Below are 26,965 nucleotides of genomic sequence, written 5' to 3' on the forward strand. Positions count from 1 at the left end.
TTGCTCAGTTACAGAAATCTGACAGACCTGAGCCTATTCATGTCTACACAGCTTTGATGACTTGAATGGCACTTGCTCCCAGAAAAGTTATTTTATTTTATTTTATTTTATTTTATTTTATTTTATTTTATCTTATTTAAAACATGTCTATGCCGCCCCCATCACAACAAAGCCTCGGGGCGGCTCACAAAAAATACATAAACAATAACAATATAACAATTTAAAAGAAAAAAAAATTAAAACCCCCGGTGCATTCTCGGCTAATTTAAAATCCTAATAAATACAATAATTTAGCAATTAAAATAAGTTTTAAATAAAAAGGTCTTAGCCTGGAGCCGAAAAACAAATAATGACGGCGCCAGGTGGACCTCTCTGGGGAGCGCATTCCATAGATGGGGCGCCACCGCAGAGAAAGCCCTCCTCCAGGTACTCACCCTCCTAATATCATTCACAGAGGGTTCCCGGAGAAGGGCATCCATTGCTGATCTTAAGGGGCAGGAGGGCATATATGGGCGCAAGTGTTCCTTTAGATATCCAGGTCCCAAGCCGTTTAGGGCTTTATAGGTCATAACCAACACCTTGAATTGGGCCCGGACTTCAATCGGGAGCCAGTGGAGCTGACAGAGAACTGGGGTTATATGAGAACAACGCCCAGTCCCTGTCAGCAACCTGGCAGCTCTATTCTGCACCAATTGAAGTATTTGGACCGTCTTCAAGGGTAGCCCCACGTAGAGCGCATTACAGAAATCTAATCGGGAAGTTACCAGTGCGTGTGTCACTGTCGCCAGGCAGTCGTTCTCCAGGAAGGGACGCAGCTGATGTATCAGCCGAAGCTGAAGGAAGGTGCTTCTCACCACCGCCGTCACCTGAGCTTCTAAAGACAGCTCTGGGTCGAGGAGCACTCCCAAGCTGCGAACCCTGTCCCTCAGAGGGAGTGCAACCCCATTTAGGACAAGGCCCAAGTCCCCCATCCCGAGGCCCGAGCCACCCACCAACAGGACCTCTGTCTTGTCTGGATTGAGCTTCAGTTTATTGGCCCTCATCCAGCCCATTACCTCGGCCAGGCACTGGTTCAACACAGCCACTGCCTCACCTGGATTAGATGTAAATGAGATGTAGAGCTGGGTATGCTTAAGATTGCAGTCTTAATCAATTCAGCAGAAGCTATCCTGAGATCCTTTGATGGAAGATTGCAGGGACTGTATCTGGAGGATTGTGCATACAAACCTGATGAACTCTGGGTCCCACCCCCAGGTTTTTAGTTCTACAGCCCCCCCTGCTTTCCTCCCACAATAAAGCAATAATATTTTGATTAGCAAGCAAGATCACCAACCCACTGAAACTAGCAGCTAGCCAAAATGTGTTCATTTTTTCCTCTATAAATAATTTTGCCCATGACACAGATTCTATCTGGCAGTTGTGCTCCTTTTCCCATTGTGAAGGTCCAGCATTTTGAACTAACAATCAGAGGGCAAAGTTTAAAAAAAAAATCTTTATTTTTATTTTTGAGGAGATACATGGCAGTTTTGATTAAAGCCCCCAGACACTGAAAATATGAACCTGACTTCAGCAATAGCACTTTTTTACAGAGAGGAAAGTGTTTCCACACACAATTATCCACTATCCCAACAGTTTCTAATGTTCCTTCTCATCTGTGAAGATAAGAGCATTTGGCTGTAAAGGGGAACACATAATGTGGATCTGGGGCTGTAGTTCAGTGATGGAACACAGGCTTGGCATGAAGAAGGTCCCTGGTTCAAATCCCATCTTCTCTAGTTAGGGCTAAAAAAATCTTTTCCAGGTGTGGAAGAAAAAGAAATCAGTCTGCTTTTAGGTTTATCCATGGGTTGGTTTACTAAAGCATTCACATCAGCAATTTCAAGAGAAAGAGCTGAAGCTTCTGGATTATCCCCTGACTGCAAAATCTGTCTGCTCCTGGTGCCTCTTGCATTTATAATGTTCTTTGGTTACACAGAGACAAATACAAACCTATCCAATTAATATGCATGCAAATTACAACACTCACAGATGCACCAGTTGGCACACACTTATCTGCTTGCTTTGATGTTGATTCACAACAGACACAGACTCCATCTTGCATCAAAACAAAATGTGAAATGAAACAAATGCAGGCTACTTCACTGGAAATCACAGATAGGTGTGATTTACTACATCTTGAGTCTTCTCGAGGATGTGTACTAACTGCCCTCTCAACACATACTTGTAACCTGGTTTCTCCCCAAGCCTAACTGGCCAGAAAAATATTCAAAGCCTGAATATTTCCCATTTCTACTCAGAGGAGCTCCTTCTGGTCAGTTTCAGCCCAAGGGAGCCCTTGTCTGACTCCGTATAAGGAAGTTTCAACTGACCCAAGCCTGACCCATGTAATCATGGCCCACATGACTCACAGAAGACCACAGTAGCGTTTTCTGGTCCTTTTATTACCTCAACTGTGCTAGAGCCTTCAAGAATGAAATTGGGTATCAAAGCAGAGAATGGATGCAACTGATCGATTGATTTCTAACCCACCCCATTAGCCCCATAGGAGTTTGGGGAGATTTGCATTCCCACCCCACATGATATCACCACTCCCATTAAACCCCTTCATAAAACTTATCTCTTCTGCTTGACCCTTGTTTGTTCTTGCGTTCCCCAGCCACAGAAGCCCTTTTAAACTGCTTGCATCCTCCATGTGTGTAGTCCATGCATTGACAGGTGAGGGGGTGACTCTTGCGAGCCCCACTCTGACATCATGTGACCGAACCCTGGCAGCACCCTGAAAGCATTTCTGCAGACTAAATGCAGCCACCTGAGGACTGCAAACGTGCCAGTGTATCCAGATAACAACATGCAATTGCTAAGAGTGCTTTTCTTCCAAAATACATACTTGTAGGAGCAGCAAGTTTTAGGATCAGACTCTTGTGGTAGTTCAGTGTTCTCTGTGAGAGCAGAATCCTCCTTTTGGACTGCAATAGCATTCTAAGGCTTTAATGTGCACAAGGTACTGCAGACACAGTCTCGATGTAATGTCCTGTTTAAAAAAGCCCCACTGCTGGTGACTGCCCCCTTTCTCATCAAGTGCCTCTTTCCCTGGGCCATGCATGATGTGCTTGTTCAGGGGCAGCCGTCTGCTGGGTCACGGCCCCTGGCCCCAGTTGGAATATACACGCCTCATCTTGCACAGGCCTGGCGCTACTGCATATCAGGCTGCCCTGCCGTGGTTCTGACCAGCGTTAGCCAGGGTCTCCCCTTTTGGTCAGTCAGCAAGGCTGCTTTTGTCAGCGAGCTTGCCCATTCATAAAAAGCTTGCAGGGTAGACATGGCTGGTCACAAACACCAGTTTTGCTGATGGTGAATTGCTAAGACTAGAAGAAAGCTGAGCAGAACTCTGAGCTGTGAAACATGCTTCAAAGCCTTTCAATTCATAGCATACCAGCCTCTGGGGAGGGGTGTATGTGTGTTTAATAAAATAAACAATTTTTTTCTGATTTTGTTTCTTTTAAAAATACCATTTTATTTTATTTGGGTGTCTCCTTGCAGGGGCTGATTTTTTATTTTTATTTGTTCTTATTTTCAATTATTGTTTTCCTTTGAGATTTTGTAAAGTTTTGCATAATAAACACTGATTTTTTAAAGGAAAATCTGTTGTTTATATGTTGTATTATTGAAAAGTAGATAACTTCTGTAAAATATGTACGATTTGTATGGGGGGGGGGCGGAATCTGTTTTTTCCCCCTGTGTTTGATGTGATTTCATGGAATGTCAAGGGATTGCAGAATGTAATAAGCAGAAGAGTTCTGTCTACACTGAAAGAGCTTAATCCCAGTGGGGAGGGGCATTTTACAAGAAACCCCTTTGATGGTTGCAGAAGAACATTTGTTGAGAAAAGACTGGGTCAAAGGAGTCTTTGTAACAAGGTATTTTGACACAGTTTGAAAGGAATGCATTTTAATTCATAAGCAACTCTTTTCATTTCAGTAGATGATTTTTGATCCTGAGGGTCAATCTTTGATTCTGTCTGGAAAGTAAATTAGAAAAATAATTGCCATGATTAACGTGGATGGGCTTAATAATGATTTTTCAGCTGTTTCATGGGCATTTTAGCAAACTGGTTGATTTCCCTTATAATTATGTGATTGTGAATGGGGACTTACCTTCACCACATTGGAGTAGGCTTACTCCCAAGAAGCAAAGCCTGTTGAGATTCACACTTCAGGCATGTACAGCTGAACTTTGTCTGAGTGATGCTTAAAGAATTTTGCATCCTGGTGAGGAAGCCTACACCTCCATTTCACCTGTTCATCATAGCTGCTTTCAGTTAGATTAATTTTGGGAAGATCTGCATCAAATTTCTGTAAGACTGATAGATTGGTAGCCTCAGACAATGCCCCACTTGGCCTGCAATCTGTTGCAGTTTTCAGATTTGCAAAGGTTTTTGGCATATTCATATTTCCCTTCTTAATGATAACGTATTAAAAAAAACATTTCTGTTGAGGTGTGCATTTTAAAATAGTTGTGCTGTTGATTCCCGCACCACTGAGTAGGAGGGCAGGAAAGGTTTTATATGGCCCAAATTATTGCCTATGCCTTCTATAAGCAAAAAAATTAAAAAATGCAACAAATATCTCTAAAAATAAGTTGAAATTGCTCATAACCGAGTTGATTATTTCCCTTCCATGCAACTTTATAAGGAGTTGTAGAATGTTAAATATGAGTTGACTGATATTCTTCAGTGGAAAGAATTTGCTTCATCCTGTTGATAATAGGTGTTTTGGGGAAAGTGGTGAACATGGTGGTAAGATTCTGGCACACCATCTTAAAACTTCATGACATGAGAATGAAAATGTTATTTTAGCTATTAAAAATGAGGCCAATACAATACACTCCTCTGCTGTTGATATAAATTCTCTATTTCTGTTGTATATCACAGGACATGGACAAGTTTTTTTCTTATATTGATCTTCCATGTGTAGCTTATACACAGTGATTGTTTCTTTCTGCTCTGTTGTATATTGAGGAGGGCTACAAACATGAATCCTGGGAATTACCTTTAGACCACAAAAGAGTGGTATAAAATGTTTCTTAGAATCATACAGTTGGAAGAGGTCTAGAAGGCCATTAGGTCCAACCCCACGCATTACAGGACTTAAATCTCCCATCCAGATTCTAACCAGGGCTGACCCTGCTTAGCTTCCAAGATTAGGCAAGATTAAGCACTTCAGTCTATATGGAAGCCTTTCCAACCTGTTAATTCCAAAGCTTCGTCACCTGTATAATTGTATTTTTGAACAGGTTTCCTTTTGTTATCTTTAACAATGCTTACAGCATAGGGATTCATAAGCCTGGCACTTAGTATGCTATTGACTACTGTATTAATTAACACATATATCAAAGTATTATCTACAGTTCTGGCTGATTGGTTGCAACAAGACATAAAATACAATACAAATAGCATAGAAATAAAAGAAGCATGAAAAAAGAGTAAACAGTAAAAAATACCAGAATGAATGAGTCTGTAAAAGGGAAACAGCTGGAAAGGGTAGTCTGATCAAGACTTGGGTAGCCAAGTAAATCCTTAAAAGCCTCAGCATAAAGGGCATAAAAAGAAATGGGGGGAAAAGAGCAGTCTGGACCAGCTGCACACCTGGCAGGTGAGCAGTATCACGACCCAGGGGGATTCTGGGGCAGGAACAGCATCGGTGGACCCCAAAGGCTGGCCTTGGTCTTTTGTTTCATCCTCACAGCAGCCTGTTGCATATAAAACCCTGAGTTCAGGGATGCTGTGCATGTTTTGCAGACAAGCTCCATCCCTGGCATTTCCAGCTGCAAAAAGGAGGCGAGGTGAGGTGAGGTTCCTGTGGAACAAAGCAACTGTTTTCAGTGCTGCTATTGCAGGAAACAATGCCTTTCCCTCATAGCCCATTGTAAAACAAACGGCTGGTTACACCCGGATACGGGGGAGGACCTAATCTTGAAATGCCTGCTCTTCACGAATAGATGCACAGTATGCATGTCATACGTATCGGCTACCTTTGTAAACAACCTATTCCTGTTCAATTTAAAATATATACACACACGCATGCACAATATGAGTGGTTGCTCTCCTGAACACCCAGCCAGTGAACTGTGAAACTGAAGTAATTGCTTAGTTTGGTTATAATTTTTCTCATTCCTGAAAACTGTATGAATAATGAATTTGTCTGATAGAAATTGTAGAAATTAAAGGCGCTGCTTCCTACAGTCCTCGTAGTATGAGCAGGGAGCGGGAAGGACAGGGGCACACACAGTCCTTAATTGCCAGAACATTTGATAAACCTCAGTAACCAACCTTTTTTCTGTTTGAGGGTGAACACATGGTTAGTTTGATTATCTGGATTTTGTTTGCTTGTAATAAGCATTTGTATCCAGCCTTCCTCCAAGGAGTTTGGAGAGGCATTTGAGTGGATTAGGCTGAGAGTACTGGGACTGAGGGCAGCAATTGTTCTTGGCCTGCACTCATGGGTCATGCTGATGGGGCCTCTGAGACACGCTGAAGGGGAGGAGATGGAGGGAGCTGAGGAATGTATGGCCCAAGACTTTGAAGCACTGCTCATTTCAAGGCCACAGTCCCCAAGCGCTCAGCTGGACTTTGAGAATAGCCAAGATGCACAGCAATCAGGTGGGGGCATCGGGGAGTTCTCAGGATCAGATGAACGTGATATGACGTTTGGCCCCCTGGTGCAGCATTCGGAAAGGAGGGAATGCCAACTAGGGGAAAGGCATATAGAACAGAGTGGGCTCGCTTCCAGACTGGCCCTTCAGAAAGGATCAGACCCAGGCATTCGCAAAAGGAGGGTTTGCAGAAGTAGTTGTTACAATTGGGTCCAATGAAGTACTCTGTGCATGCACAGGGATATGTCTTGTGAGTGTGAGGGTTGCGTTTGTTGGGTGTCCTTTGGTGCAGAAAGAGCTTTTGTAAATTGGTGCATTGACTTGAACGTGCATAGGGAGGAAAAGTTGGCACTTGCAGAGAGGGTGAAGTGGTTCGTGTTTCCAGGTACAGTTGTGTTGCTTCAAGGCTCTCAGACAAACATGTGACAATCACCTTTGAAAAATGCTGTGTCTCCACCAGGTGAGACAAGGGTTCTCTTAGGATCCCTCTGTGATGACTCCTGCTTCACACACATTTTATTGCACAAGCTAAAGACTATGACAAGAGGATGATCACATAAAATATGTAGGCTTGGCTCCCTAGACTCCAGCCCACTTTGCAGCCACCCAGAGTCCAAGGTCCTAGGAAGTGCCCCAGAGTTTGTGGGGTGCTTGCCAGGAATCAAGCGCCATGTGTGCCAGGAGCAGCCACTATTTGAGCCATTGTAACTGATGCCTGAAGAAGGCTGGTCATGCAGGGATTGCGAGCCTTTCATGACTCCAGGCTGCGCCCTCCTGCCTGCCAGTAGCCGCCGCTGATGCAACCTGCCCCAAAGAAGGCCCATTCCCTGGAAAGCAGCTCCTCACTACGGCTGTACAAGCAGCATCCCTTTTCCATGCCTGTTATAGCTGCCTTTTTGGTGGCTGAAGCTGATGCAGAAGAAGCTTTTGGTTGGACAGCCGGGCGTCTGCGTGCATTCAGGGACTACCTTCTGGCTCAGGTTGCTTTGAAAGACCAGGCTGAGCACAAGAGGAATCCTGTGAATGCTTGGAGGGATGGATTCTGGCAGGGCTCCTCCCAACCCAGTGTGAACCAGCCTGTCTTTCCAAGTCCAAAAAAACAGACCGCACAACCCTGCTTTTATTTTACGGCAGAGATTTTTAAATTAAAACAAAAAACAGGATAATGACCAATTTGGGGGTTTGATGCCAAATTCCAAAGAAACTGGGTTTGCTTACATTTCGCATTTGTTTATACACTCTTGAAACAGAGGATGTATTGTTTAAATCAAAATACACTCTTTTTAGTTTTAACCATTTTAAATGTGAACTGCAGAGCTTAGCTGTTAGGAAGACTGCATTGCACACAATGTCTCCATCACTGACGCCTCTCATAGCAACGCACAAGCCATCATGCATTCATCTGTGCCCTAGCCTTCCCCAGTCTCAGACCTTGTAGACCTGTTGGGCTACAACTCCCAACATCGCTCCCATTGGCCATGTTAGCTGGGGTTGATGGGAGTGGAAGTCCAAAATATCTGGAAAGCACCAGGTCAGGGAAGATAGCAAATCCTATCTCAGACAATGCACAAATGCCAGATGGTCCAGGGAAAAAGCCCTAGCAGTCAGTGAGGCCTTGCAGGGAAATCAAGGCAGCTTTTCTTTCCTAGTACTGGCAATTAGTGGCTAGTGATATCTCTGCATTGTATAACCAACCAACCACCAACCAGTAATTGCTCTATCATACTTGCTTTTATATTCAGCGTTTATGTATTATTCAGGGGCAGTAGTGCATGCATTGTTCAGTTACAGTAGAAATTTAATGAGAGATAAAACATTTAAAAATAGATGAGCAATCACAATGGATAGTTTATTATCGTAAAACAACTTTTGCTGGCTTAGCTTGCTCTTAATCACAACATGGGGCCTAACTTTTTATATGAAATTATCAGCATAATGATAATGAGTAAACTTTGCTCCTAATATAATGTGATGTTTCGGTCAATTAATAACACATGCAGATACGCAGCTTCTGTAAGCCTGAAGTGTCTGAAGCCAAGCAGGGTCAGGCCTGGTTGAAATCTGGATGGGTGACTTAAATGTTGTGAACCAGCCAGAGAGCATTGGCTTCGGATGGTATAGAAATGTGATGATGATGATGATGGTACATGCTCCTCATGGCTGATTATGAACTTCCTCCTAGTACAAACTTTGTGGAAGCAAAATTCTAGACCAAGAAGTTTCCACAGGGGGAACAGAATGGGGGTTTCATTTAATGTTATATGTGGGAAATATGGGGAGTCCCCTGTCTGCTCAGGATCCATGCTGAGAATTTCTCAGCAAGTCTGATTTAGCAAGATACAAGTGAGGCGGTTAATGCCAGATAAAGAAGAAGTGGTTAAAGAATGGAACAATGCTGCATAGTCTTTTCACTTTTTCAGTGCATGCTTAGAGGTGAAGTGGGCATTTTGAGAGCTGGTTTATGGCCCGGTGTGGCACTGAAAGCATGATCTTGTTATGCAAAGCTCTAATAAGGGGTCTAGCATTGAAGAACACAGTGAGATCAGGTCTTGTGTTATACTGCTTACTTAGTTTATTATTGTTATTATTAGTTCTCAATGCTGATACACTATAGACTAATCCAGTAGGTTTTTGCAGTGACTTTCAAAATCTGTAAATCGCAGCCCCACATTGAGTATTCAATCAATATGAAATCAATTTTCTTATAAATCTACACAGAGCAGCTGCCCTTTGTTAACTTACCTGAAAAAAGTTTTTAGAGAGCCGTGAACTGGTGCCAAGATCTGGTAGTGAACAGCTGCAGAGCCTTAGAATGGATGACTTTAGCTGGAACACCGAAGCCTCTATAGCAACAGGCTGTGATTTTATTTTTATGCCTCCTTTTTCAGCAGTGGCTCAGGGAGAGGCCTGGGCAGGGAATTGGCTTCCACACAGCCTGAAGTTACCCACTTCTGTCCTACTCCCAGTAGTCTTTTAACCTCCTTTGAACTAAGTACAGCCTTCTTTGCCAATTTTAAGGCAGGAGGAGCACTGATGTTTCAAATGTATGCAAATTCTGTTTGGGGAATTCAACTTTGATAAATGTTTAAAAAGTCAAAACCTTCACTTTTAACTGAGGTGCAAACTCCTAGGTGGCCTGGGCAGAATTTTAAGCACTGAAATTGCATGGTGCCAAGACATGTTGGCGAAGCCAAAAAGCTTTCAGGAGAAGGGAGAGCAGGATTAAGACTTTGTTGGAGAGAGGAGGGGAGGTGATACCTTATGTTTAGCCAAGATCCAAACAGTTGACAAGGTGGCTCTGGACTTCCAAGCACTAAGTGACTTTTGAAAGTGAGACCTTGAAAAAGGATATTGTGACACAACCTAACGGCAGGCTGTTAGGCTTTAATAAAAACTTCAGGATTCCCACTGAGCATGTTTAATTCCTAAGTAGCTACCAACTCTTTTCTCTTTTGTTTTCACAGTCACACTTTTATTTTTCCTTTCTTATTTTTTAGTTTATAATGTTCAATTTTAGATGTTTTAATAAGTGTGGTTTTATCATTGTATTTTCAGAATTTTATACTATGTAAGTCATCTTGAGTGCTTGTGCAGAAAGACAGGATACAAATGCTTGTAATAAATAAATGAATGCAGAGGGGATGCAAATTTCTTGTCCATGATGGGCTGTAAGCAGTGGGTGCTGATGGGTCCAATGTCCTGGAGAAGTACATCCACTCCAGGGCTGCCTGAGGTTCTAAGGAGCTCTCCATGGTGCTTTGGGGGTAAAGGTTTTTAAAAGTTCAGACTAAAATCCTGAATGGATACAAGGTTGGAGCCACCAGCTTCCCCTGGCTTTAAGGGAAAAAGTGGGGAATCCCCTTTAGGCTAGTGATGTTGTGGAAAAGGCAACGTGATTGCATAGCAGTGAAGACTGAGGAAGACAGCATTCTGTTCAACTACCTTATGCATAGGTGGGAGAGCTGAGACATAGGAATGGAGCTGAGATGGAAGGGAAATCATTCATGAGAAAGACCAAATAACTTGTTGTAAAACTGGACAAAACAAATGTTGTAACTCAAGATTCCAGCTGTCTAAATCTAATGAAACTGCCTTACACCAAAGCCTTGCTCATGCACTCACCTACTTGTGTGTAGGACAAAAGTGCAGAGGGGGACATGGGTGCACATGGATGTCTTGTGCCACATGACCAGGTCTTAGTTAGACTTTTGTATGCTGAACGCAAGTGTCAGAGCAGTACTTACAAAGTACTGCTCTGACACTTGCGTTCAGCATACAAAAGTCTTTGTAAGTATGTTACAAAGTATGTAAGAGGAATATGGAGTTCCCATAACACAAAACGCTGATAAGATAGGTAGGCCTGGAATGAAACCATGGTTTGACCTAGTTGTACTACATACCTTTGGCTGGGATTTATTCTCTTAGGCCTTAAGGCAGCCTTGCTTGATCTGGAGTCCCCTCTAAGTTGTGGAATTCAGCTCTGATGAGCCTCAGACAGAAGGGCCAATGGTCAGGAATTTTGGGAGTTGTGGTCCCAAATATTTGGAGGTAAACAGGTCAGGGAAGGCACCCTGAAGTGAAAGAAATGAAATGCCTGATGTTCCCACCTCAGCAATCAATTTTGTGTTTACCTGAGAACACATTTTCTATCATGGAACAGCTATTTCCTAGAGTTAGTTTTCAGGAACATGTTTTGTAATTTATTGCTAATCCTCAAACTAAATGTTTTCTGTCATAGTGATAAACTGAAATGGGAATTTCAGGCAATTGTGCTCTTCAAGGCTCAGTCACTGTTAGAATGGTCATTTTCTTCTAATATTATAAGCAACAAATATGAAAAAATCTAAACTATAGGTGGAATATAATGTAATAAGCCAGGTACTCTTCAGGAAGGAGTAAATCAATTCACACTTTCCTCCATAAACTCAGTATTATTAACGTTTGACATAAATTCTAGTGCAATATTTTCAACTATTATATCATTAATGGAATTTAGTACTAGGTATTGCCCTGCTGGTTACTCCAGAACATTTTTTTTTTAAACTCTGCTTTCAAGATTTTTCTTTATTTTGTCTAGCTGCATTGATAACAGTTTAGCTGCACAAATTGTTGTAAATTTTGCTTTAAATGTTCTCTGTATTGACCTTTTATGCTGCCTACATCAAAACTGCTTTGTGTTTTTTATGATTTTTTGTAAACTTTCCAGAACTTTCAGCTATTTAAAGAAAAAGATAGTTTTATGATGGGTGCCCGAAATTTATCTTTGAAAATTATGGGGGACTTCATATCAGCCTGAATATATATATGTGTGTGTGTGGTTTCTATATCTTGCTAAGAGTGAACTGCATGGTAATCTGAGAGTTCTCACTTATAGAAACATTATGTACTTTTTGTTTCTTTTTGTTAAGAAAGAAGCAGAAAGGGCTGTAATATTTTATCAGAAAATGCTATATTTAATAGGTCCATGTTCTCAAAGCGGGAGACAAGTGGGAAGAAATGGAATGGGATTTGTGCTGAAATATTTGCTAAACACAGTTGTACTTAACTGAGGTTATATATCAACATCTGAAGCTATATAACTTCTACCAAACACAGTGAGGGATTAGGATGGCTTTATGCAGAAATGTAAGCTTCCATATAATTTTGACAGCTGAAGAAATGGATTTTGCTCCCAGGCTCAAGGTGTCTTCTATCTTGCTCGGACTCAGCATAATGCCTGGAGACTTGCTAGGTGCCCGCAAGGGACAGCTGATTCCGAGGGACAGCTTATCTCCGGGCAGATACTCGCTTATTTCTCCCACTCTGCTTTTGTCGATGCAATATGTGCATTTGTACACTTGGCACGGTGTACACTTGCATTAGCCGCTTGTCCTCTGGGTTGGTCCATCTGGGCTTTATATGGATAATGTCTTGACTGTACTTTATGCAATGAGAAATCGTTTACTGTACCAAACCAACAGTGGAAACTATGCTTTAAGCTCTTTTGCAGTCTAATAAAAGATTCTTTTTTATTTTGCACTTTAGAAATAAAACCCACTTGAAAGATATGCTTTTGAAAAAAAAAAGATGCTTTCAGCATCATATTGGCAAAATAGATCACTTGCAGAATTTTGAGATGGAAGTATTGGGAGTTTTGCTTTTGTTTTTTCCTCCTCCAGCCAAAGGTTTTTTTTTTTTTTTCAGTTTCATTACTAATAAGATTAGCTCTCCAAAAGAGCTGGACCCTTAGCTCAGACATTTTCCCTGAGTTTCTGCTTCTAAGGCAAAGATTGGAGCATGAGCCACTTAGGCCCCAAAGCACATACCGCATCTTCTAATGCATTAGCTTTCAGATATATTTTCTCTTTCTTGATGTAGTTTGTCTTATTTTATTTATTATGGGCATATCCTGCATTTTTTTTCCTGCAAGAAACCTAGGGTAGTTTATACAATCCTCCTCTTCCCCCTCTTTGTGGCTGTTTTTTATCCACAAAGCCAAACCTGACTTGTTGAGACTCCATGGACTTTAGCTTTCTTGCCCTCCACTGTTTTCCAAAGTTGACCTGAGTATGAGTCTTGTCCTCTCCATTTTGTCCTCACAACAACACACCTGTGAGGCTGAGAGTGACTGACTGGCCCAAGAGTGAGTGACTGGCCCAAAGTCACCCCGTGAGCTTCATGGGTGAGTGAGAACTGGAACGTGGCTCTCCCAAGTTGCTAGTCCACCATTCTAATTGCTATTCCACACCAGATTTCCTAGTTAAGCACCTTGGTAGAGGAAGTGTTGTATGCTGAGCTCTTGAGACGGGAGTTAAGTTCACTCAGAGCCAGTGTACAAGAACTTAATTGGTCTCTCTTTAAAAAGGGATGATGTTTCTTCTCAGGGCTATGCTCATACAGTACTTGCCATTTCCCCAGCCTGGTAACCTCCAGACACATAATTATGGATGTTGCTCTCCAGCACATCTGGACAGCTGGGAAAGGAAGATCTGGCACAAGGAGCAGGGTACCATAAAAGAGCATAGTTGATAGCCATGCTCCAGGTGGGAAAGCCATGTCCTGTAGGGCATTGGAGGATGTCATTTTCTTTATTTTTAAAAAGGGCAGGTTTCTCCAATGCTAGAGAGAAGATACACCCAGAAGAAAAGAGAATAAGTAAAATTTCAAATTTAAAAAACAAACAGGTTATGAAATGGCAGAGACTTTACTTCTTGTAAAAAGTGCTTTAAAAGTTCACCAACAACACCATTTTATTTCCTCTGAGGGAGAACTGTGGGATGTGACTCTAGGTGAAGCTGGATGGGCAGGCATCATAATGATGAAGTGTGTTGTATAGGGTCCACAACTTTTTTCAAGCCCATGGCTGACTCCATTTTTAGAGAACCTTCCAAGGGCTGCTTTCCAGTAAGAGGTGGCTGGAATGGGGCAGAGTCAATGTATCAAAAATATGAGCATATTTTATCTTAAATCACTTACTGCCAGTTATTAAACCCATGAAAAGGCATTTCAACTCTTTAGAAGGGTGAAAACTGCACAAAAACAAGAATACCACCAAACCGTTAATCAGGAGAAATGCTGCATGAGCAGAGCAAGGGGACTTGGTCTTCTGGGAGACCTCAAAGACTCCTGGACTGAGGTTGCCCATCCCAGTGTAAATAATGCCTTCGTGGTTCTGGAACAGATGATTCATCTGCACTGGGCTAACTAGCTTAGCAGGCAAGGCACTGCCATCCTCCCACCTGCTCCCTCCCAAGCCTCCTTCTAATTCTGCCAGTAAATACAGCAGAGTTTCCACTTGTGCTGAAAACATGAGCTTGTGTCATACAGGCAATCACAGGAAAAATTGGAGTAGTTGAAAGGGAGATACATGCAAGGAAATTGTGCTATTGAGTAGTTTTAAAAAGAAAAGGAGGGAAATATCAGCTCCTCATAACCCCCACAGAAGCTTCATAAGGAGGGCAAAGGGGATGGGGAGGGCAGACAGTGGTGTTGGTTGCTGTCATTCTCCCATGGGGTGAAGTCAGTGGGATCAGCACTCCCATGCCCCTCCCACTAAAAGCATTTCCTGGAAGCCAATGTAGCCCCTCTCCCATGCTGACTTTCCCAAAAGTAAGCTCCCTTGAAGTCAAATTAATTTATGTCTGACTGTGTACTACTGAAGTTAATATTTATTTCCAAATAGGAATCTATATAACTGCCATTGAAGACATCGTGATTTACTTTTAAGTAAGCATGTTTGAAGATAGTGTGATTTACTTCTGGGCAGACATGTATTTCTTCTTGAGAAGGAACAGGAAGCATTGCATTTACTGTCCAGATCACTGGGAAAGTGTGTGTGTGTGTGTGTGTGTGAGAGAGAGAGAGAGAGAGAGAGAGAGAGAGAGAGAATATGAATTAAGAGGGTTAAGGGTCCAGGAAGTGACCAACTGATTTTATCTCAGTGGCTGACTGGACTTCTGTCCTTCTCCAAATTTCTCCTATTTTCTTGAAGATGGAGTGGATGCTTCGTCCCGCAGCTTCATTCCCTGCCAGCATGCTGAAACTACCACTCCTCCCAGAAAAGTATGCCACGTTTAGCACACACTGTACTGTCTAGCTTGGAAAAACAGTGTGGAAAAGTCATAATATAAATGGTCTGAATAAATCCAGGATGTAATACCAGAAAAAGCACGGGGAAACTCATGGGGTGTGGGTATCCTGTGACACACCAAAGAGGCAGTCATAATGTTGGTAAAAAGATCTGGTGTAGAATCCCCCTAAAAGAAAAGGAACTTACCCAAAAAATGTAAATACAAGACAGATGTGAGGTCTGCACTCTAAAACACCAGCCCAGTTTTTTGAACCCAAAGAAAGATGGTGCTGGAGGGCTGTTGCGAGCCAGTCTCCCAGTTTAAAAATTAATCAGGAAAACTTAAGAGATTAAATAAAAAACAAGAGGGGCAGGGAGGCTGGCCGGCCCATGGACACCATGTTGGAGGCCTGTGTCTTAGGTCAGTTCTCTGACTGGATGGGGTAGATCTTGCCTTCAGTTACACCCAGGTTGGCTATTTAAGCAGGCTGTAGAGAGCAATTTTATTCTTCATGCAGACCTGGTGTACATTGCATTTGTCCTTAATGGCCCTGTTTTTAGATCTTGGCTGGCTGAAATTTAATGAAATAAAGGCAATGGACTGTTTTTATTGTTTTTCTGCTCATCACTGCTGCTTTGTTATTATTTTTAAAATTACATAGTTTAAATTGATTTTACTGTATGGTGCATGCTGCCTTCAGAAAATATTGCATTTTGAAAGGCACCCGGTGTATTTCTTACTGAAATACTTACAATTAAAGAAGGAGATTTCATATGGGGGGCAAAGGATGAAATGTAGATAGAAGGTGAAAAAAGACCTCTAAATCTGGACTTGTTAATGTCTGTCGAAGACAATGAATGCTTTAGATCAGGAGGTCAAATTCATCATTTAGTGAAGCAACAGAGCAGAACATTAAACGCAATAAGACACATTAAAGATAACAGCTCAACAAAACATGCCAATGGGTTGGATCTAGATAGCACTCTGCAGGATGCGTTGGGGAGAATCTGTCAGCATCGAGGGCCAGGACAGGGACATGGACAGCAGAAGACAAGAGAGGACAACAGAACCTGTGGTGAAACAGATGCCAACATCCAGAGCGAGGTTTAATGGCAGGTCAAAGTCATAGTCAAAGAATAGTCCAAAGTAAGTAACTAGAAGTCTGTTATCAGGGCAGAACAGGACATGGTTGCAAGCAAGCCAAAGGCCAAGAACAGGAAACCTACCCTGGCAAGATATAAGGTACAACAGGAACCAAAGGCAGCAAAGGTCAGGCAAGCTGCATGAGCTGAACCAAAGCAAGCAGGAAGACTTGCACCACTAAGGCAACATAGCAAAGCAGATAGACAGCACGGAAGGCAGGACATGGCAGGACAGGACAGGAACAGCAAAGCAGGACACGAGTCAGGCAAGAGAGACCTGTATTTTTGAGGCCAATTCCGGAGGAAAGAGCACATAGCCCTTCTCCCGGCGCTCCCAACTGGTGCTCCTCAGGAGGCTGAAAACTCCAGCAGTGCGTGGAACAGATCCTACAAATACTGTACTGGTGGTTCTACTTCTGGCCACCAGAGCAATCCCCAGATCCTGACACCCTTCTCTTCTTCTCCATGCCAGCCACCAGAATTCCTCCCAATTCCTCCCAGAGAGGCCACCTGAGTGGTGCAGGCTATGCCATAAGGATAAAATAATGGAATATCAGGCAAAAGTTACTTTAGTTCTACTCCTAATCTTCACCTCCAGCTTCCCCAGCTTGCGTGGCTGTCCAGAAAAGAGTATGCCTTACAAAGAAAGAAGACAGAAGAGAATGCCAATTTGCACAAAATGTGCAACTGCTAATTTGCTGATGCAATATTGAAATCATGATTATACTTTAAATATTTATTTATTTAAAGTTTTTATATGCTGTCCCCATTGCTACACAGCCTCGGGATGGCTCACAACACAAATAAATAAAACAAATAAAATTACACTTAAAACTTGGAAACACACTGGCTGCATAATTAAAACTATAAATATTAAAGATGATTAAAATACTGTTTAAATAGAAAGGTCTTGGCCTGGTGCCGAAAAACAAATAACGACGGCGCCAGGCAGACCTCTTTGGGGAGCGCATTCCACAGATGGGGCGTCACCGCAGAGAAGGCCCTCCCCCGGGGTGCTTTGCTTCCTGATATCTCTTACGGAAGGCTCCCAGAGGAGAGACCCTGCTGGCGATCTCAAGGGGCAGGAGGGCAAATATGGCCGCTGGGGTTCCTTCAAATATCCGGGTCCCAAGCCGTTAAGGGTTTTATAAGTAATTACCAACACCTTGAATTGAGCCTGAACTTCGATGGGAAGCCAGTGAAGCTGGTAGAGGACTGGGGTTATATGAGAATAACACCCAGTCCGCGTCAGCAACCTGGCTGCTCTATTTTGCACCATCTGAAGTATCCGGACTATCTTCAAGGGCAGCCGCACGTAGAGTGCATTACAGAAATCCAACAGGGAAGTAACCAATGCATGCATCACTGTCGCTAGGCAGTCATCCTCCAGGTAGGGACGCAGCTGATGGATCAGTCGAAGCTGATGGAAAGTGCTCCTCGCCACCGCCGACACTTGAGCTTCCAAAGTCAGCTCCGGGTCGAGGAGCACTCCCAAGCTGCATACCCTGTCCTTTAGAGGGAGTGCAACCCCATTTAGGACAAGACCCAAGTCCCCCATCCTGAAGCCCGATCCGCCAACCAGCAGGACCTTCGTCTTGTCTGGATTGAGCATCAGTTTATTGGCCCTCATCCAGCCCATTACCTCACCCAGGCACCAGTTCAGTACAGCTGCTGCCTCACCTGGATTGGTTGAAAAAGAGAGGTAGAGCTGGGTATCATCAGCGTACTGATGATTCTGCAGCCCACACCTCCAGATGACCTCTCCCAACAGTTTCATGTAGATGTTGAAGAGCAAGGGGGACAGAATAGACCCCTTGGTCTATTGGTCTAAATAGAAGTACAGTACAACTCAAAATTCAGTACAGTGCATGTTTAAAAGAAATCAGAGTTTCACCCCCTTTCGGATTCCTCACAGAACTCTGCTTGGACAGGGCACCCTTTCAAACAGAGGACGCATTTAAAAGTCAGGATAATCCCTTGGCAGCCCTTCCAAAAGAGGACTGTCTTCTTTAAAAGAAGGCACATGGCCAACTAGCAGGGACTCTAATCTTCAGGGGAACACTGCAGAGAGGGGATGTGGTGGCCACTGGGGAGAGGAGAGGAGACAGAGATGTCACAGAATCATAGAATGGTAGAGTTAAAATGGGTCAGAAGGCCACTGGGTCCAGCTCCCTGCTATTGCAGGACCATCCCATTCAGATGGCCATCCAGACACTTTTTGAATGTTTCCAGCCAGGGAGAGCCCACATCTTCCCCAGGTAATAGAATCACTTGTTGCACTGCTCTGACAGTGAGGAAATTCATCCTGGGGTCTAGTCTAAATCTGGTTTCTTTCAGCTTAAAAGATCTACTGAATAGTTTTTTAATTATAATTGTTCCACTTAAATAAATAAAATCATTTAGTTTTATATTTTTATATTGTTATGGATTTAAGAATGTATTTTGTGCTGCCTTGGGCCTTTTTTAATGGAAAGGCAGCATGTAGATGTTTTGAATAAATGTCAGATCAGACCAGACTACTTATCTCTGCACCAGCATTACCAATTACTCTTCTGGTTTAATTAACAGACCTTTGTTTACCATTGCAAACCCAACATTTTCAACAAAAATCCTGAAACACCATTATTCATTGTCCGCAAGGTGACAGTTATCTAATAGCAGTTTATATGTAAATGAAGACTTCAAATTAAAACTCAAGGCTCCAAGGGATCACCATCTGTCTTATCTATTGTTTAAAATGTTATCAACTCATCCAGAAATGCATACCTCTATCTGGGAACAAATTCCATAGTTAAGAGAAAATATGGCTTGTTGTTCCTACCATACATCTTAATATTATTCTAGAAAAGGTATGACATTTTCCCACCAGTTTTAAACAAGAGCTTTATGCATATCTTTACAATACAACTTAATCAACATTTAATAGGAAAAAAAATCTGGATCCTTTGTTGTTGATTTCATAATCAGATAACTCAAGATTCCTGCAATGTGGAGTAGATGGAAGGTAGTTCTCCAGATGTCTGGGACTTAAATTTCCCAAAGGTCTTGCCAATGTTCCCAGTGGTCTGGAAAGCTCCCACCTGTCCCATATTTTACCTCAGTCAATCTGGTTCAACAGTTCATTTATTATTCTACACTGCTTGAACATCTGAGCTTACTAGTTTGCTTGAATGGCAGTGCATAACGCCAGAGGAAAGCTTGCATTCTTCTGAGAAGAATTTCCTGAGGGAGAATATGCAGATTACCTAGGAACAACTGGCCAATGCATGATAACAGATCATAGCCTGAAGTGCTGGATCCATCCTACCTAATCTTGGAAGCTAAGCAGAGTCAGGCCTGGTTGGAATCTGGATGGGAGACTTGAGTCTGGCATTGAGCAGGTGGTTGGACCCAATGGCCTGCTAGGTCACTTCCAATTAATTATATGATTCTATGATACTAAATAGCACCTTTAGATAATACATGTAGATACCACAAAAGCAGGTGCTACCTTAGATGAAAGGGGGGATGCCCTTTCTAAATATAAAGTTGCTGAGAGATCTATAGAAGAAAAATTAAAGCAGTTCTAAATGGAAAAGGCTAGGGAGTGATGCATTGCCTAGTTGGCAGCCAAGCAGAGACATAATACACACATATTTATTTATTTATTTATTTGCAATTCTAAGCAGGCGGAAGAAATGAGAGATATACTTCTGCCACAATTGGTGAACTATGTTTAGCACAGTACATTATGTTCAACTTGTTACAGAGAAACATTCCCTAACCACAAGATCTGAAGATCCCCACATTTCAGCATAGCAGAAGCTGATATGAATGCAAGTGATAGTTATTTCCTAGTTCTCTCTAGCTTTTCAATGGGTTATTTTCTAGGCTGTTCAATATATAATAGTGTTCAATTTCTATAATAGCTCACTGCAAAAGACAAAGGCTTCAGAAGAAGAGAAGGAAATATGAGATGGCTCCATTCTGCGAAGGAAGCCACAGCCTTGAGCTTGCAAGAGCTGAGCAGGGCTGACGAGGTCAGAACGTTCTGCAGGGCACCCATGCATAGCATCGGCAGAATTTGGAGGCAGCTTGATGGCTTATTACAGTAACAACATACTATGCAACAATACTGTAGTTAGATTTTGGATAAACAATAAGAAATGTGAATGAACACCAGACCTTTCCTGGTGGTCACCACCATCCTATGCTTCCTGCCAATGGATGGGAAGAGACTGCTTTTCTATAGGAGCCAGCTCAAAGCAAATGCCATAAAACCAGTATGGGAAATGTACCCCTGTCACCTTTGATCAGTAGATTTGCTTTACCTCTCATCACACCATTCTCCATTAACACCAACCCATATTTATATTTCAGCAACATCAAAACGGATGTTCTTCTGCACAAATCGGGGGATATTCTGACCTATTTCTCCAAGCAGTGAAATGTTTTGTCTGCCTTTTCTTTCTACAGGGCCAGCTGGAATCCTGACAGTAACCAGAGTATTAAAATGCATTTCCTGACCACAAATGTGCCTGGGCTAATGCTCTGCAGAGAGCTGTGGTTTTCTTGGAGCTAGGCCAGGCTCACACACTTATGCATGCTGAGCAGTATCTGCGCGGAGGCTTTCTCGCCTCAGCAGGGAGCTTGTAGGAAACAGACATATTTGGCTGTATTCTACCCACTCCCACACAAACTGGTGCCCTCCAATTGTCTTTACCTGCAATTCCCAGCATCCCCCAACTGGCCATTCTGTTGCAATCCAGTGCATCTGGAAGGAACCAGGTTGGGGAAGGCTGCTATATCTTTTTAAAGGGAGGGCAGAGCTATCTGACAGGACCAAGGCTCAATTTTCTCTGGTTATGTTCAGGAATTGGTTTCAGGCTCCACCTCAATTATTTCCACAAATACACCCTTTTATTTTCTGCTGTGCAAGTGAATGGTTGTCATTTTCTACTTGACATTAGATATCACTGGGATCATGTAGGTGGGAGCAGGCGCCCTTTGGGGGCCTGTGCACATTTGGCAAGTTGGAAAACTATCCTGCATGCCACCAAAAATGGTTGGAATGGGAGATGTGGCTAGTAACCAGTCCAAAGGACTGCGTGCTTGGCACAGGCAGGGTTTAAGTCCCAGTACAGTAAACAGGTTGCTTCCAACTGGCTCTCCCAGCCTCTCTTAGCTTCCCAGACCCCCACTACACACACACACACACACACACACACACACACACACACACACACAAGCTGGCTTGTCACTTCCCTTCCTAGCCACACCCCTGTTTACTGGGTTTGTCCATTTCATCTACTTCAGTATTCTCATGAACTGAGGATGGGTCTGTGCTGATGAAGGGACTAGTTATGCCATTAAGAGCAAACTCAGTTCTCAGGAGCCCTGATCACAAGGTCACCGGGTACAGAAGGAGCATGTTTACTCCATGGTTGACCCTTTTTCCTTTTTCCCATGCTGCGAAGAAGGCAAAATGCTGTGTTTGGGAACCCTGCTGCAGGGAGAGCAGAGCTGGCCCTCCAACCCAGGCTGGCTTGACCTGCACTGAAGATGAATGTGCGGGGAGGTACAGACTTGCCCCATTCATCACATCACAGCGTTTTGATGGCAACAGTACTACACCGGAGCCTGTTACAGTCTGTGAGGGCTGTCCTAAGTGGCACGGTGTGGGGCAGAGCTAAGTGGCAGCCTGCCAGAAGGCTGTTGGGCCTTTTAGTCCAGCAGATCTTGGGGGTTCCAGTGTCCCTCACGGGAGGCTGGCCTAGATGAGCAGCCTGATCTTGGGGTGTTGTAGCAAAGCAGAAGAGTTTGGGATCCAGAGGAACACCTGTTTTAGGGCCTACTATCAGCAGGAGCCTACACCCTGCTACAAGCTTGGCTGTCACCTGTACTAAGCTCCTCTGTGCTGATGGAAGGGTTCATCTCCTCTACCCTAGCCCCCCATCAACAATCCAATCCAGAGCTAGAACTGTCCTGCGTAGCTTGTAGATAAAGTTAACTTCAGCAGCCCTCCTCACCCTGCTGCCTTCCTGCAGGGTTGACCTTGAACTGGAGCGCCTTCTTTCCTATGTGCCAGCCCACCCCTTGAGATCTGAGGTAGAGGTCCTTCTCTGGGAGCCCTCTTTGAAGGAAATTAGGAGGGTAGCTAAGGCCTTTTCAGCAGTGGCACCCTGACTGTGGAACACATTCCCCAGGGAGGTTCGCCTGGTCCCGTTGCTTTATTCTTTTCGATGTCAGGCGAAGTCCTTTTTATTTTCCCAATATTTTAATATTTAACTGATTTTATTCTTGTTTTTATCACTATTTATTGGATGTAGGGTGTTGTATGTTGTTGTTGTGGTTTGTTTTTGGTTTTTATTCTTTGTATGCCGTCCAGAGGCTTTTTAGTAATGGGATGGCATATAAAAACTGTAAATAAATAAATAAACTGTCATAATGCTCTCACCAGCTTAGCTCAGCACTAACTTTCACCCTGCAGGTACAGGTTCGGGTCTCTGGCATTTCCCTATAAAAGGAATCTTGGCCTGGAGGGCAAGGAAAGGCATCTCAAATGGACACCATGGGGAACCACTACCAGGCTAAACAGATTCTTCTGGGCTGCATCCCCCATCCCAACCTGTTATCCCCCAGATATTTCAGACGACAACTGATATCACCCCACAGTTGCCCACAAAATGGGCAGGGACTGAGAGGAACTGTGGTCTAAAAGATCTGCAAAGTGCCAGTTGAGGAAGGCTCAGCATGGAGGTCCTGAATATGACACTGTGTAACACTGCTGTATAGACTCTCCCACTCCCTGCAACTAAAGCAATGTTATTTCCTGCCTTTAAAGCAAAAGAGTGACAAAAATGTATGAGAAAAATGTGTGTCTTTGGGCATGTGCATGATCCTTGGAAAGCCAGTCTGCATCGCTGATTGGGGACCCTCGCCTGTGTTGACCGCTTCTTCTCTCTTCCCACCCCACCCCCATCTCCAGGCTTCTGAAAAAGGAAGAACATTTTATCTTCATTCCTCGGTCCCGTGAAGAGCTTCCAGACAACTTTCCAAAGGAAATTCCGGGGATTTGTTATTTCCTGGAGGTCAGAACTGGTCAGAAGCAGCCAAAGTCCTCTGTCACCTCTGCCAGAGTGAGAAAGATTTCCTACAACATTGGTACCATGTTCCTGCGGGAAACGAGCCTATGAGGCCTACTGCAGATCAAAGACTCATCAAAAAAGCACAAGCCCAGAACTGGGTCATGACAGGAGAGAGGAGTTTCTTTCTTTTTCACTGCATTGTTCCAGGCAAGCAGTAAAAGCTCCGTGAAATGTCAGGCAATAATTCTTTTTAAAGGTGGGTGACTGCTATCAGTAAACAAACTGGAAAGGGGCAGGGGAGGGAGCAGGGATTTTTTAAAAATTCTAATTAAACAAAACACTTCTGTGTTAACAGAGCTTCTGTTGGTCATCCGTGTCAAAGTGGAGTCAAAGTCAAACCCATGGATTCCACATTGAGCTGCTGTGGATGGGGGCATGTCCTAATGTGCCAGGAGGTCGCAATTGTATCTGTCCAGATGTTATTGGTCTCCCATCTAGTGCTTCTTGGAGCAGTAGTCTAACAACATCTGGAAGAGCGCAGGTTGCACATCAGTGCCCTAAGCATCATGTCCCCTGTACAAGAGCCATGAAATGAATGGAGTGCTGGCTGAATTGCTGCATTCTGTTCCGAATGGTTTCCTTTTGGAAGGCTTAGTATTCCTGCCCCCGCTTTAAACACCCTCCATTCATGTCAACAGAACGAGGGCACACCCACTTCCCAGGCACACGTAAAATGCTTAGGAGTCACAGCAGCAGAACTTGGAGGATCATACTCTAGATTTGCACCAGCTCATCAGACCATGCCTGTTCTGATGCATCCCTCCACCTAAAAGTGTTTCTCACCAAGGCTAAGGACTTCTGCTTTATTGTTTAAAAACAAAAGAACACATCATACAAATACTGTAGAGATCATTTATAACCCTCCTCCCAGGATGAGTTGTAAGTCAGTGTATAATACCATAGGAAGTTTACCTATTTTTTTATCCATTTCATTTTCTGGACAATACTACATGTGCTGTAACAAAAGTGAGGCTGGCGCACCACTGTATATTCCATGCCATCTCTCCAACTCTCTTGATGGTGACTGAAATGATGAGAAAGGCCATTTCTTCGGGAGTTTGTAAGAACTACATTTGGGGTGTGTTTTATTTCTTTTTTCTGGTATACGTGTCTTGGATATTTTAACCGATGTTCCGTATGTGTCTCACTAGTGTATTTGTCCTGGCATCAGACCATTGCAAGCAGAACAGTCATCGTTACGCTCAGCTCGTGTTACGTTTTAGGATGTGGGACATCCTAAGGCACTGGTGTTCAGGAATGACCTGAAGTTCTCAGCCAATCTTGATAGAGCTTCAGCCATCTTAACTCTGTTTGAGTTCTATCTGCAGCATTTTTAGATATGCTTGCCATGTAACAGACGCCAAGTAACAGACGCCAAGTAACAGACCTTTGTAGAGAAGGAAACACACCTAAAAGTAGGTGGTTCAACATCACAGTCTTCTTGTCCTCTGAACTGCTCCCTTGCTGTCATGTATCGAAGATCTTCCTTTTGTACTGCCCATCAGTTTATCCAGTATTTCAGCATTCACAGTTACTAACCTGGATCAAAATTTCCACCTTTGAGTGCTGTTAGATTTAATGAGGATTTTAGAATAAGGGGAGAAAAATAACACATCTCTTGAGCAATATCCTATTATGTCTGCAAGTGCAACTACTCACACAGTGGGGGATTATCAGTTGGAAAAGTGACTGGTTGGAGCAGAAATGCTCCTTTTCAGAATAGGACAGGTCAACCAGGCTTGCAGAAGGGAGCTCTCCTGGACTGCCCCAGTCCAGGAAGATCATTGCTAAGGTTCCTTTTAGACTGCTAATTCTGCATTACAATAATACTTTCTCCTACTGGCACAATGCAGTCCCTTTGTCCACCATGTTGATACTCACCATTACTTCACAGCTTTCCAGATTAAATACTGCATTTTAGAAATATTCCATGCTTCAGAATCCTGGTGTCAAGTGTCAGAAGTGTGGATGGATTCCATATTCTGCAGAGTTTTGTTTCCATTCTGCCTTTTTTTATAGTCTAACTACCCTGAGAGTAACTTCAGCTCTGTGCTGTAAGGTTTTTAAGTAATAACTCTTCCATATTAAGTTATCTTGAGTATGTAGGGTAGGGTAGGACAGGACAGGACAATGATAGGTGGTGATTGCTGAACTAGTCTGGTAGTTCATTAAAAATTATATCTTAGTTCATCCCAGGCTGAACATCAGCAGCAGTATGAGGGAGCTGCTATAAGCATAATGTCCCAAGCATAATGTCCCAAGCATGAGAAATCATTGTTCCAAGCTGTTTTGCACTAGCAAGCCACCAGCAGTATGAGTATGCAGACTGAAGGGTTTCCGGAATGTTGCCTAGATATTTCATCCAGAGTAAAACTTCACTTGGATGAATAAATAAGGTCATGTACATTTTTAATGCAGATTAATTTGATTAGAGAATTTCATGTTAAATATTGCAGCATTCATTTTGACCCATCCTGTTGCTGGACACTTTAAAGCATTTTATATCATTCATGTATTTTTGCATCACCAATAGCATAATTCCCTGACTTGGCAAACCAAACCACCATATGCTCTAAAGAATATAATGCCATATAGGGAGATAGTTGTCAAAACTCAGAATCTGAACTCGAGGTCAGAGTCTTACAAAGTGAAAAATTGCCCGGTTGGTCTATTGCAGAAAAAACAACAGACTCTCATGACACCTTAAAGACTAGCAGATTTATTTTGACATATGTTTTTGTAATAAAAGAAAAGCCATGCAAGGGACAGCACTAGGTTTGCAAAATTGCTAGGCAGAGACCAAATGAATACAAGAGAAGAATGGAGTCACATTTGGACTCTGTTTAGATGTTGTACCATTCCATTTGCATGACTTTTTGATGTACTGATTACATTTTGTACCCTGCACCTACACAAATGTATGCATTTGCATGTATGTATATACAGCTACATACACATATACATACATACGTATTACAACAGACCAGAAAATTTCATTCATCCAATGAAGTAGTCTCTAGAACATGAAAGCCAATGCCAGAATAAATCTTGCTAATCTCTAAGGTGCTACAGGAGTCTTGGCTGGCATGAAGAGTGTAAATCAACACAGTTCCAGTGCAACCTGGATGATTTATGCCCAGTATGTTTCTTGATACCTGAAGGTGAAGCATTGAAACATATTGCATTTTTCTGTGTTGTGTCCCTGGAGCTTTCTTGACAGTTAAGCCATGGCTGACAAGCCTCTTCTGCAATAGTGCCTACAGTTGAATGCTAATTTGAAGCTCAGCACTGCCCATTGTTTTACAGATGAGCTCTCAGGTTTATATTTGTACAGGAGTTCCTTGCAGGGATAGGGGTTAGGGTTGGAACAGGAATTTAAGCTGGTCAGAGGTGGAAGGCTGGGCAGCCTTCACTGCAAAGGCAATTCAGTGAATAAGACTGAATCTCTATGCTCATGCATATGGAAGAGTTCTCAAACAATGAGGTGTGGATGGGA

At 43.0% G+C, this 26,965-nt stretch overlaps 1 protein-coding gene across 1 annotated transcript in view; it reads left to right on the forward strand.

Annotated features, from left to right (window-relative positions):
* GUCY1A2 (guanylate cyclase 1 soluble subunit alpha 2) overlaps positions 1-25,900 on the forward strand; it is a 180,040-nt gene extending 154,140 nt beyond the window's left edge. Inside the window, exon 8 of the mRNA XM_044441813.1 lies at positions 23,310-25,900. Coding sequence (XP_044297748.1) covers positions 23,310-23,517 — 208 coding nt within the window. The 3' untranslated portion in view covers positions 23,518-25,900. The remainder of the gene's footprint in view (positions 1-23,309) is intronic.
* Positions 25,901-26,965: the final 1,065 nt, after the last annotated feature.

The sequence above is a fragment of the Varanus komodoensis genome, unplaced genomic scaffold, assembly GCF_004798865.1.
Source record: "Varanus komodoensis strain SLA01 unplaced genomic scaffold, ASM479886v1 scaffold4, whole genome shotgun sequence".
NCBI lineage: Eukaryota > Metazoa > Chordata > Lepidosauria > Squamata > Varanidae > Varanus > Varanus komodoensis.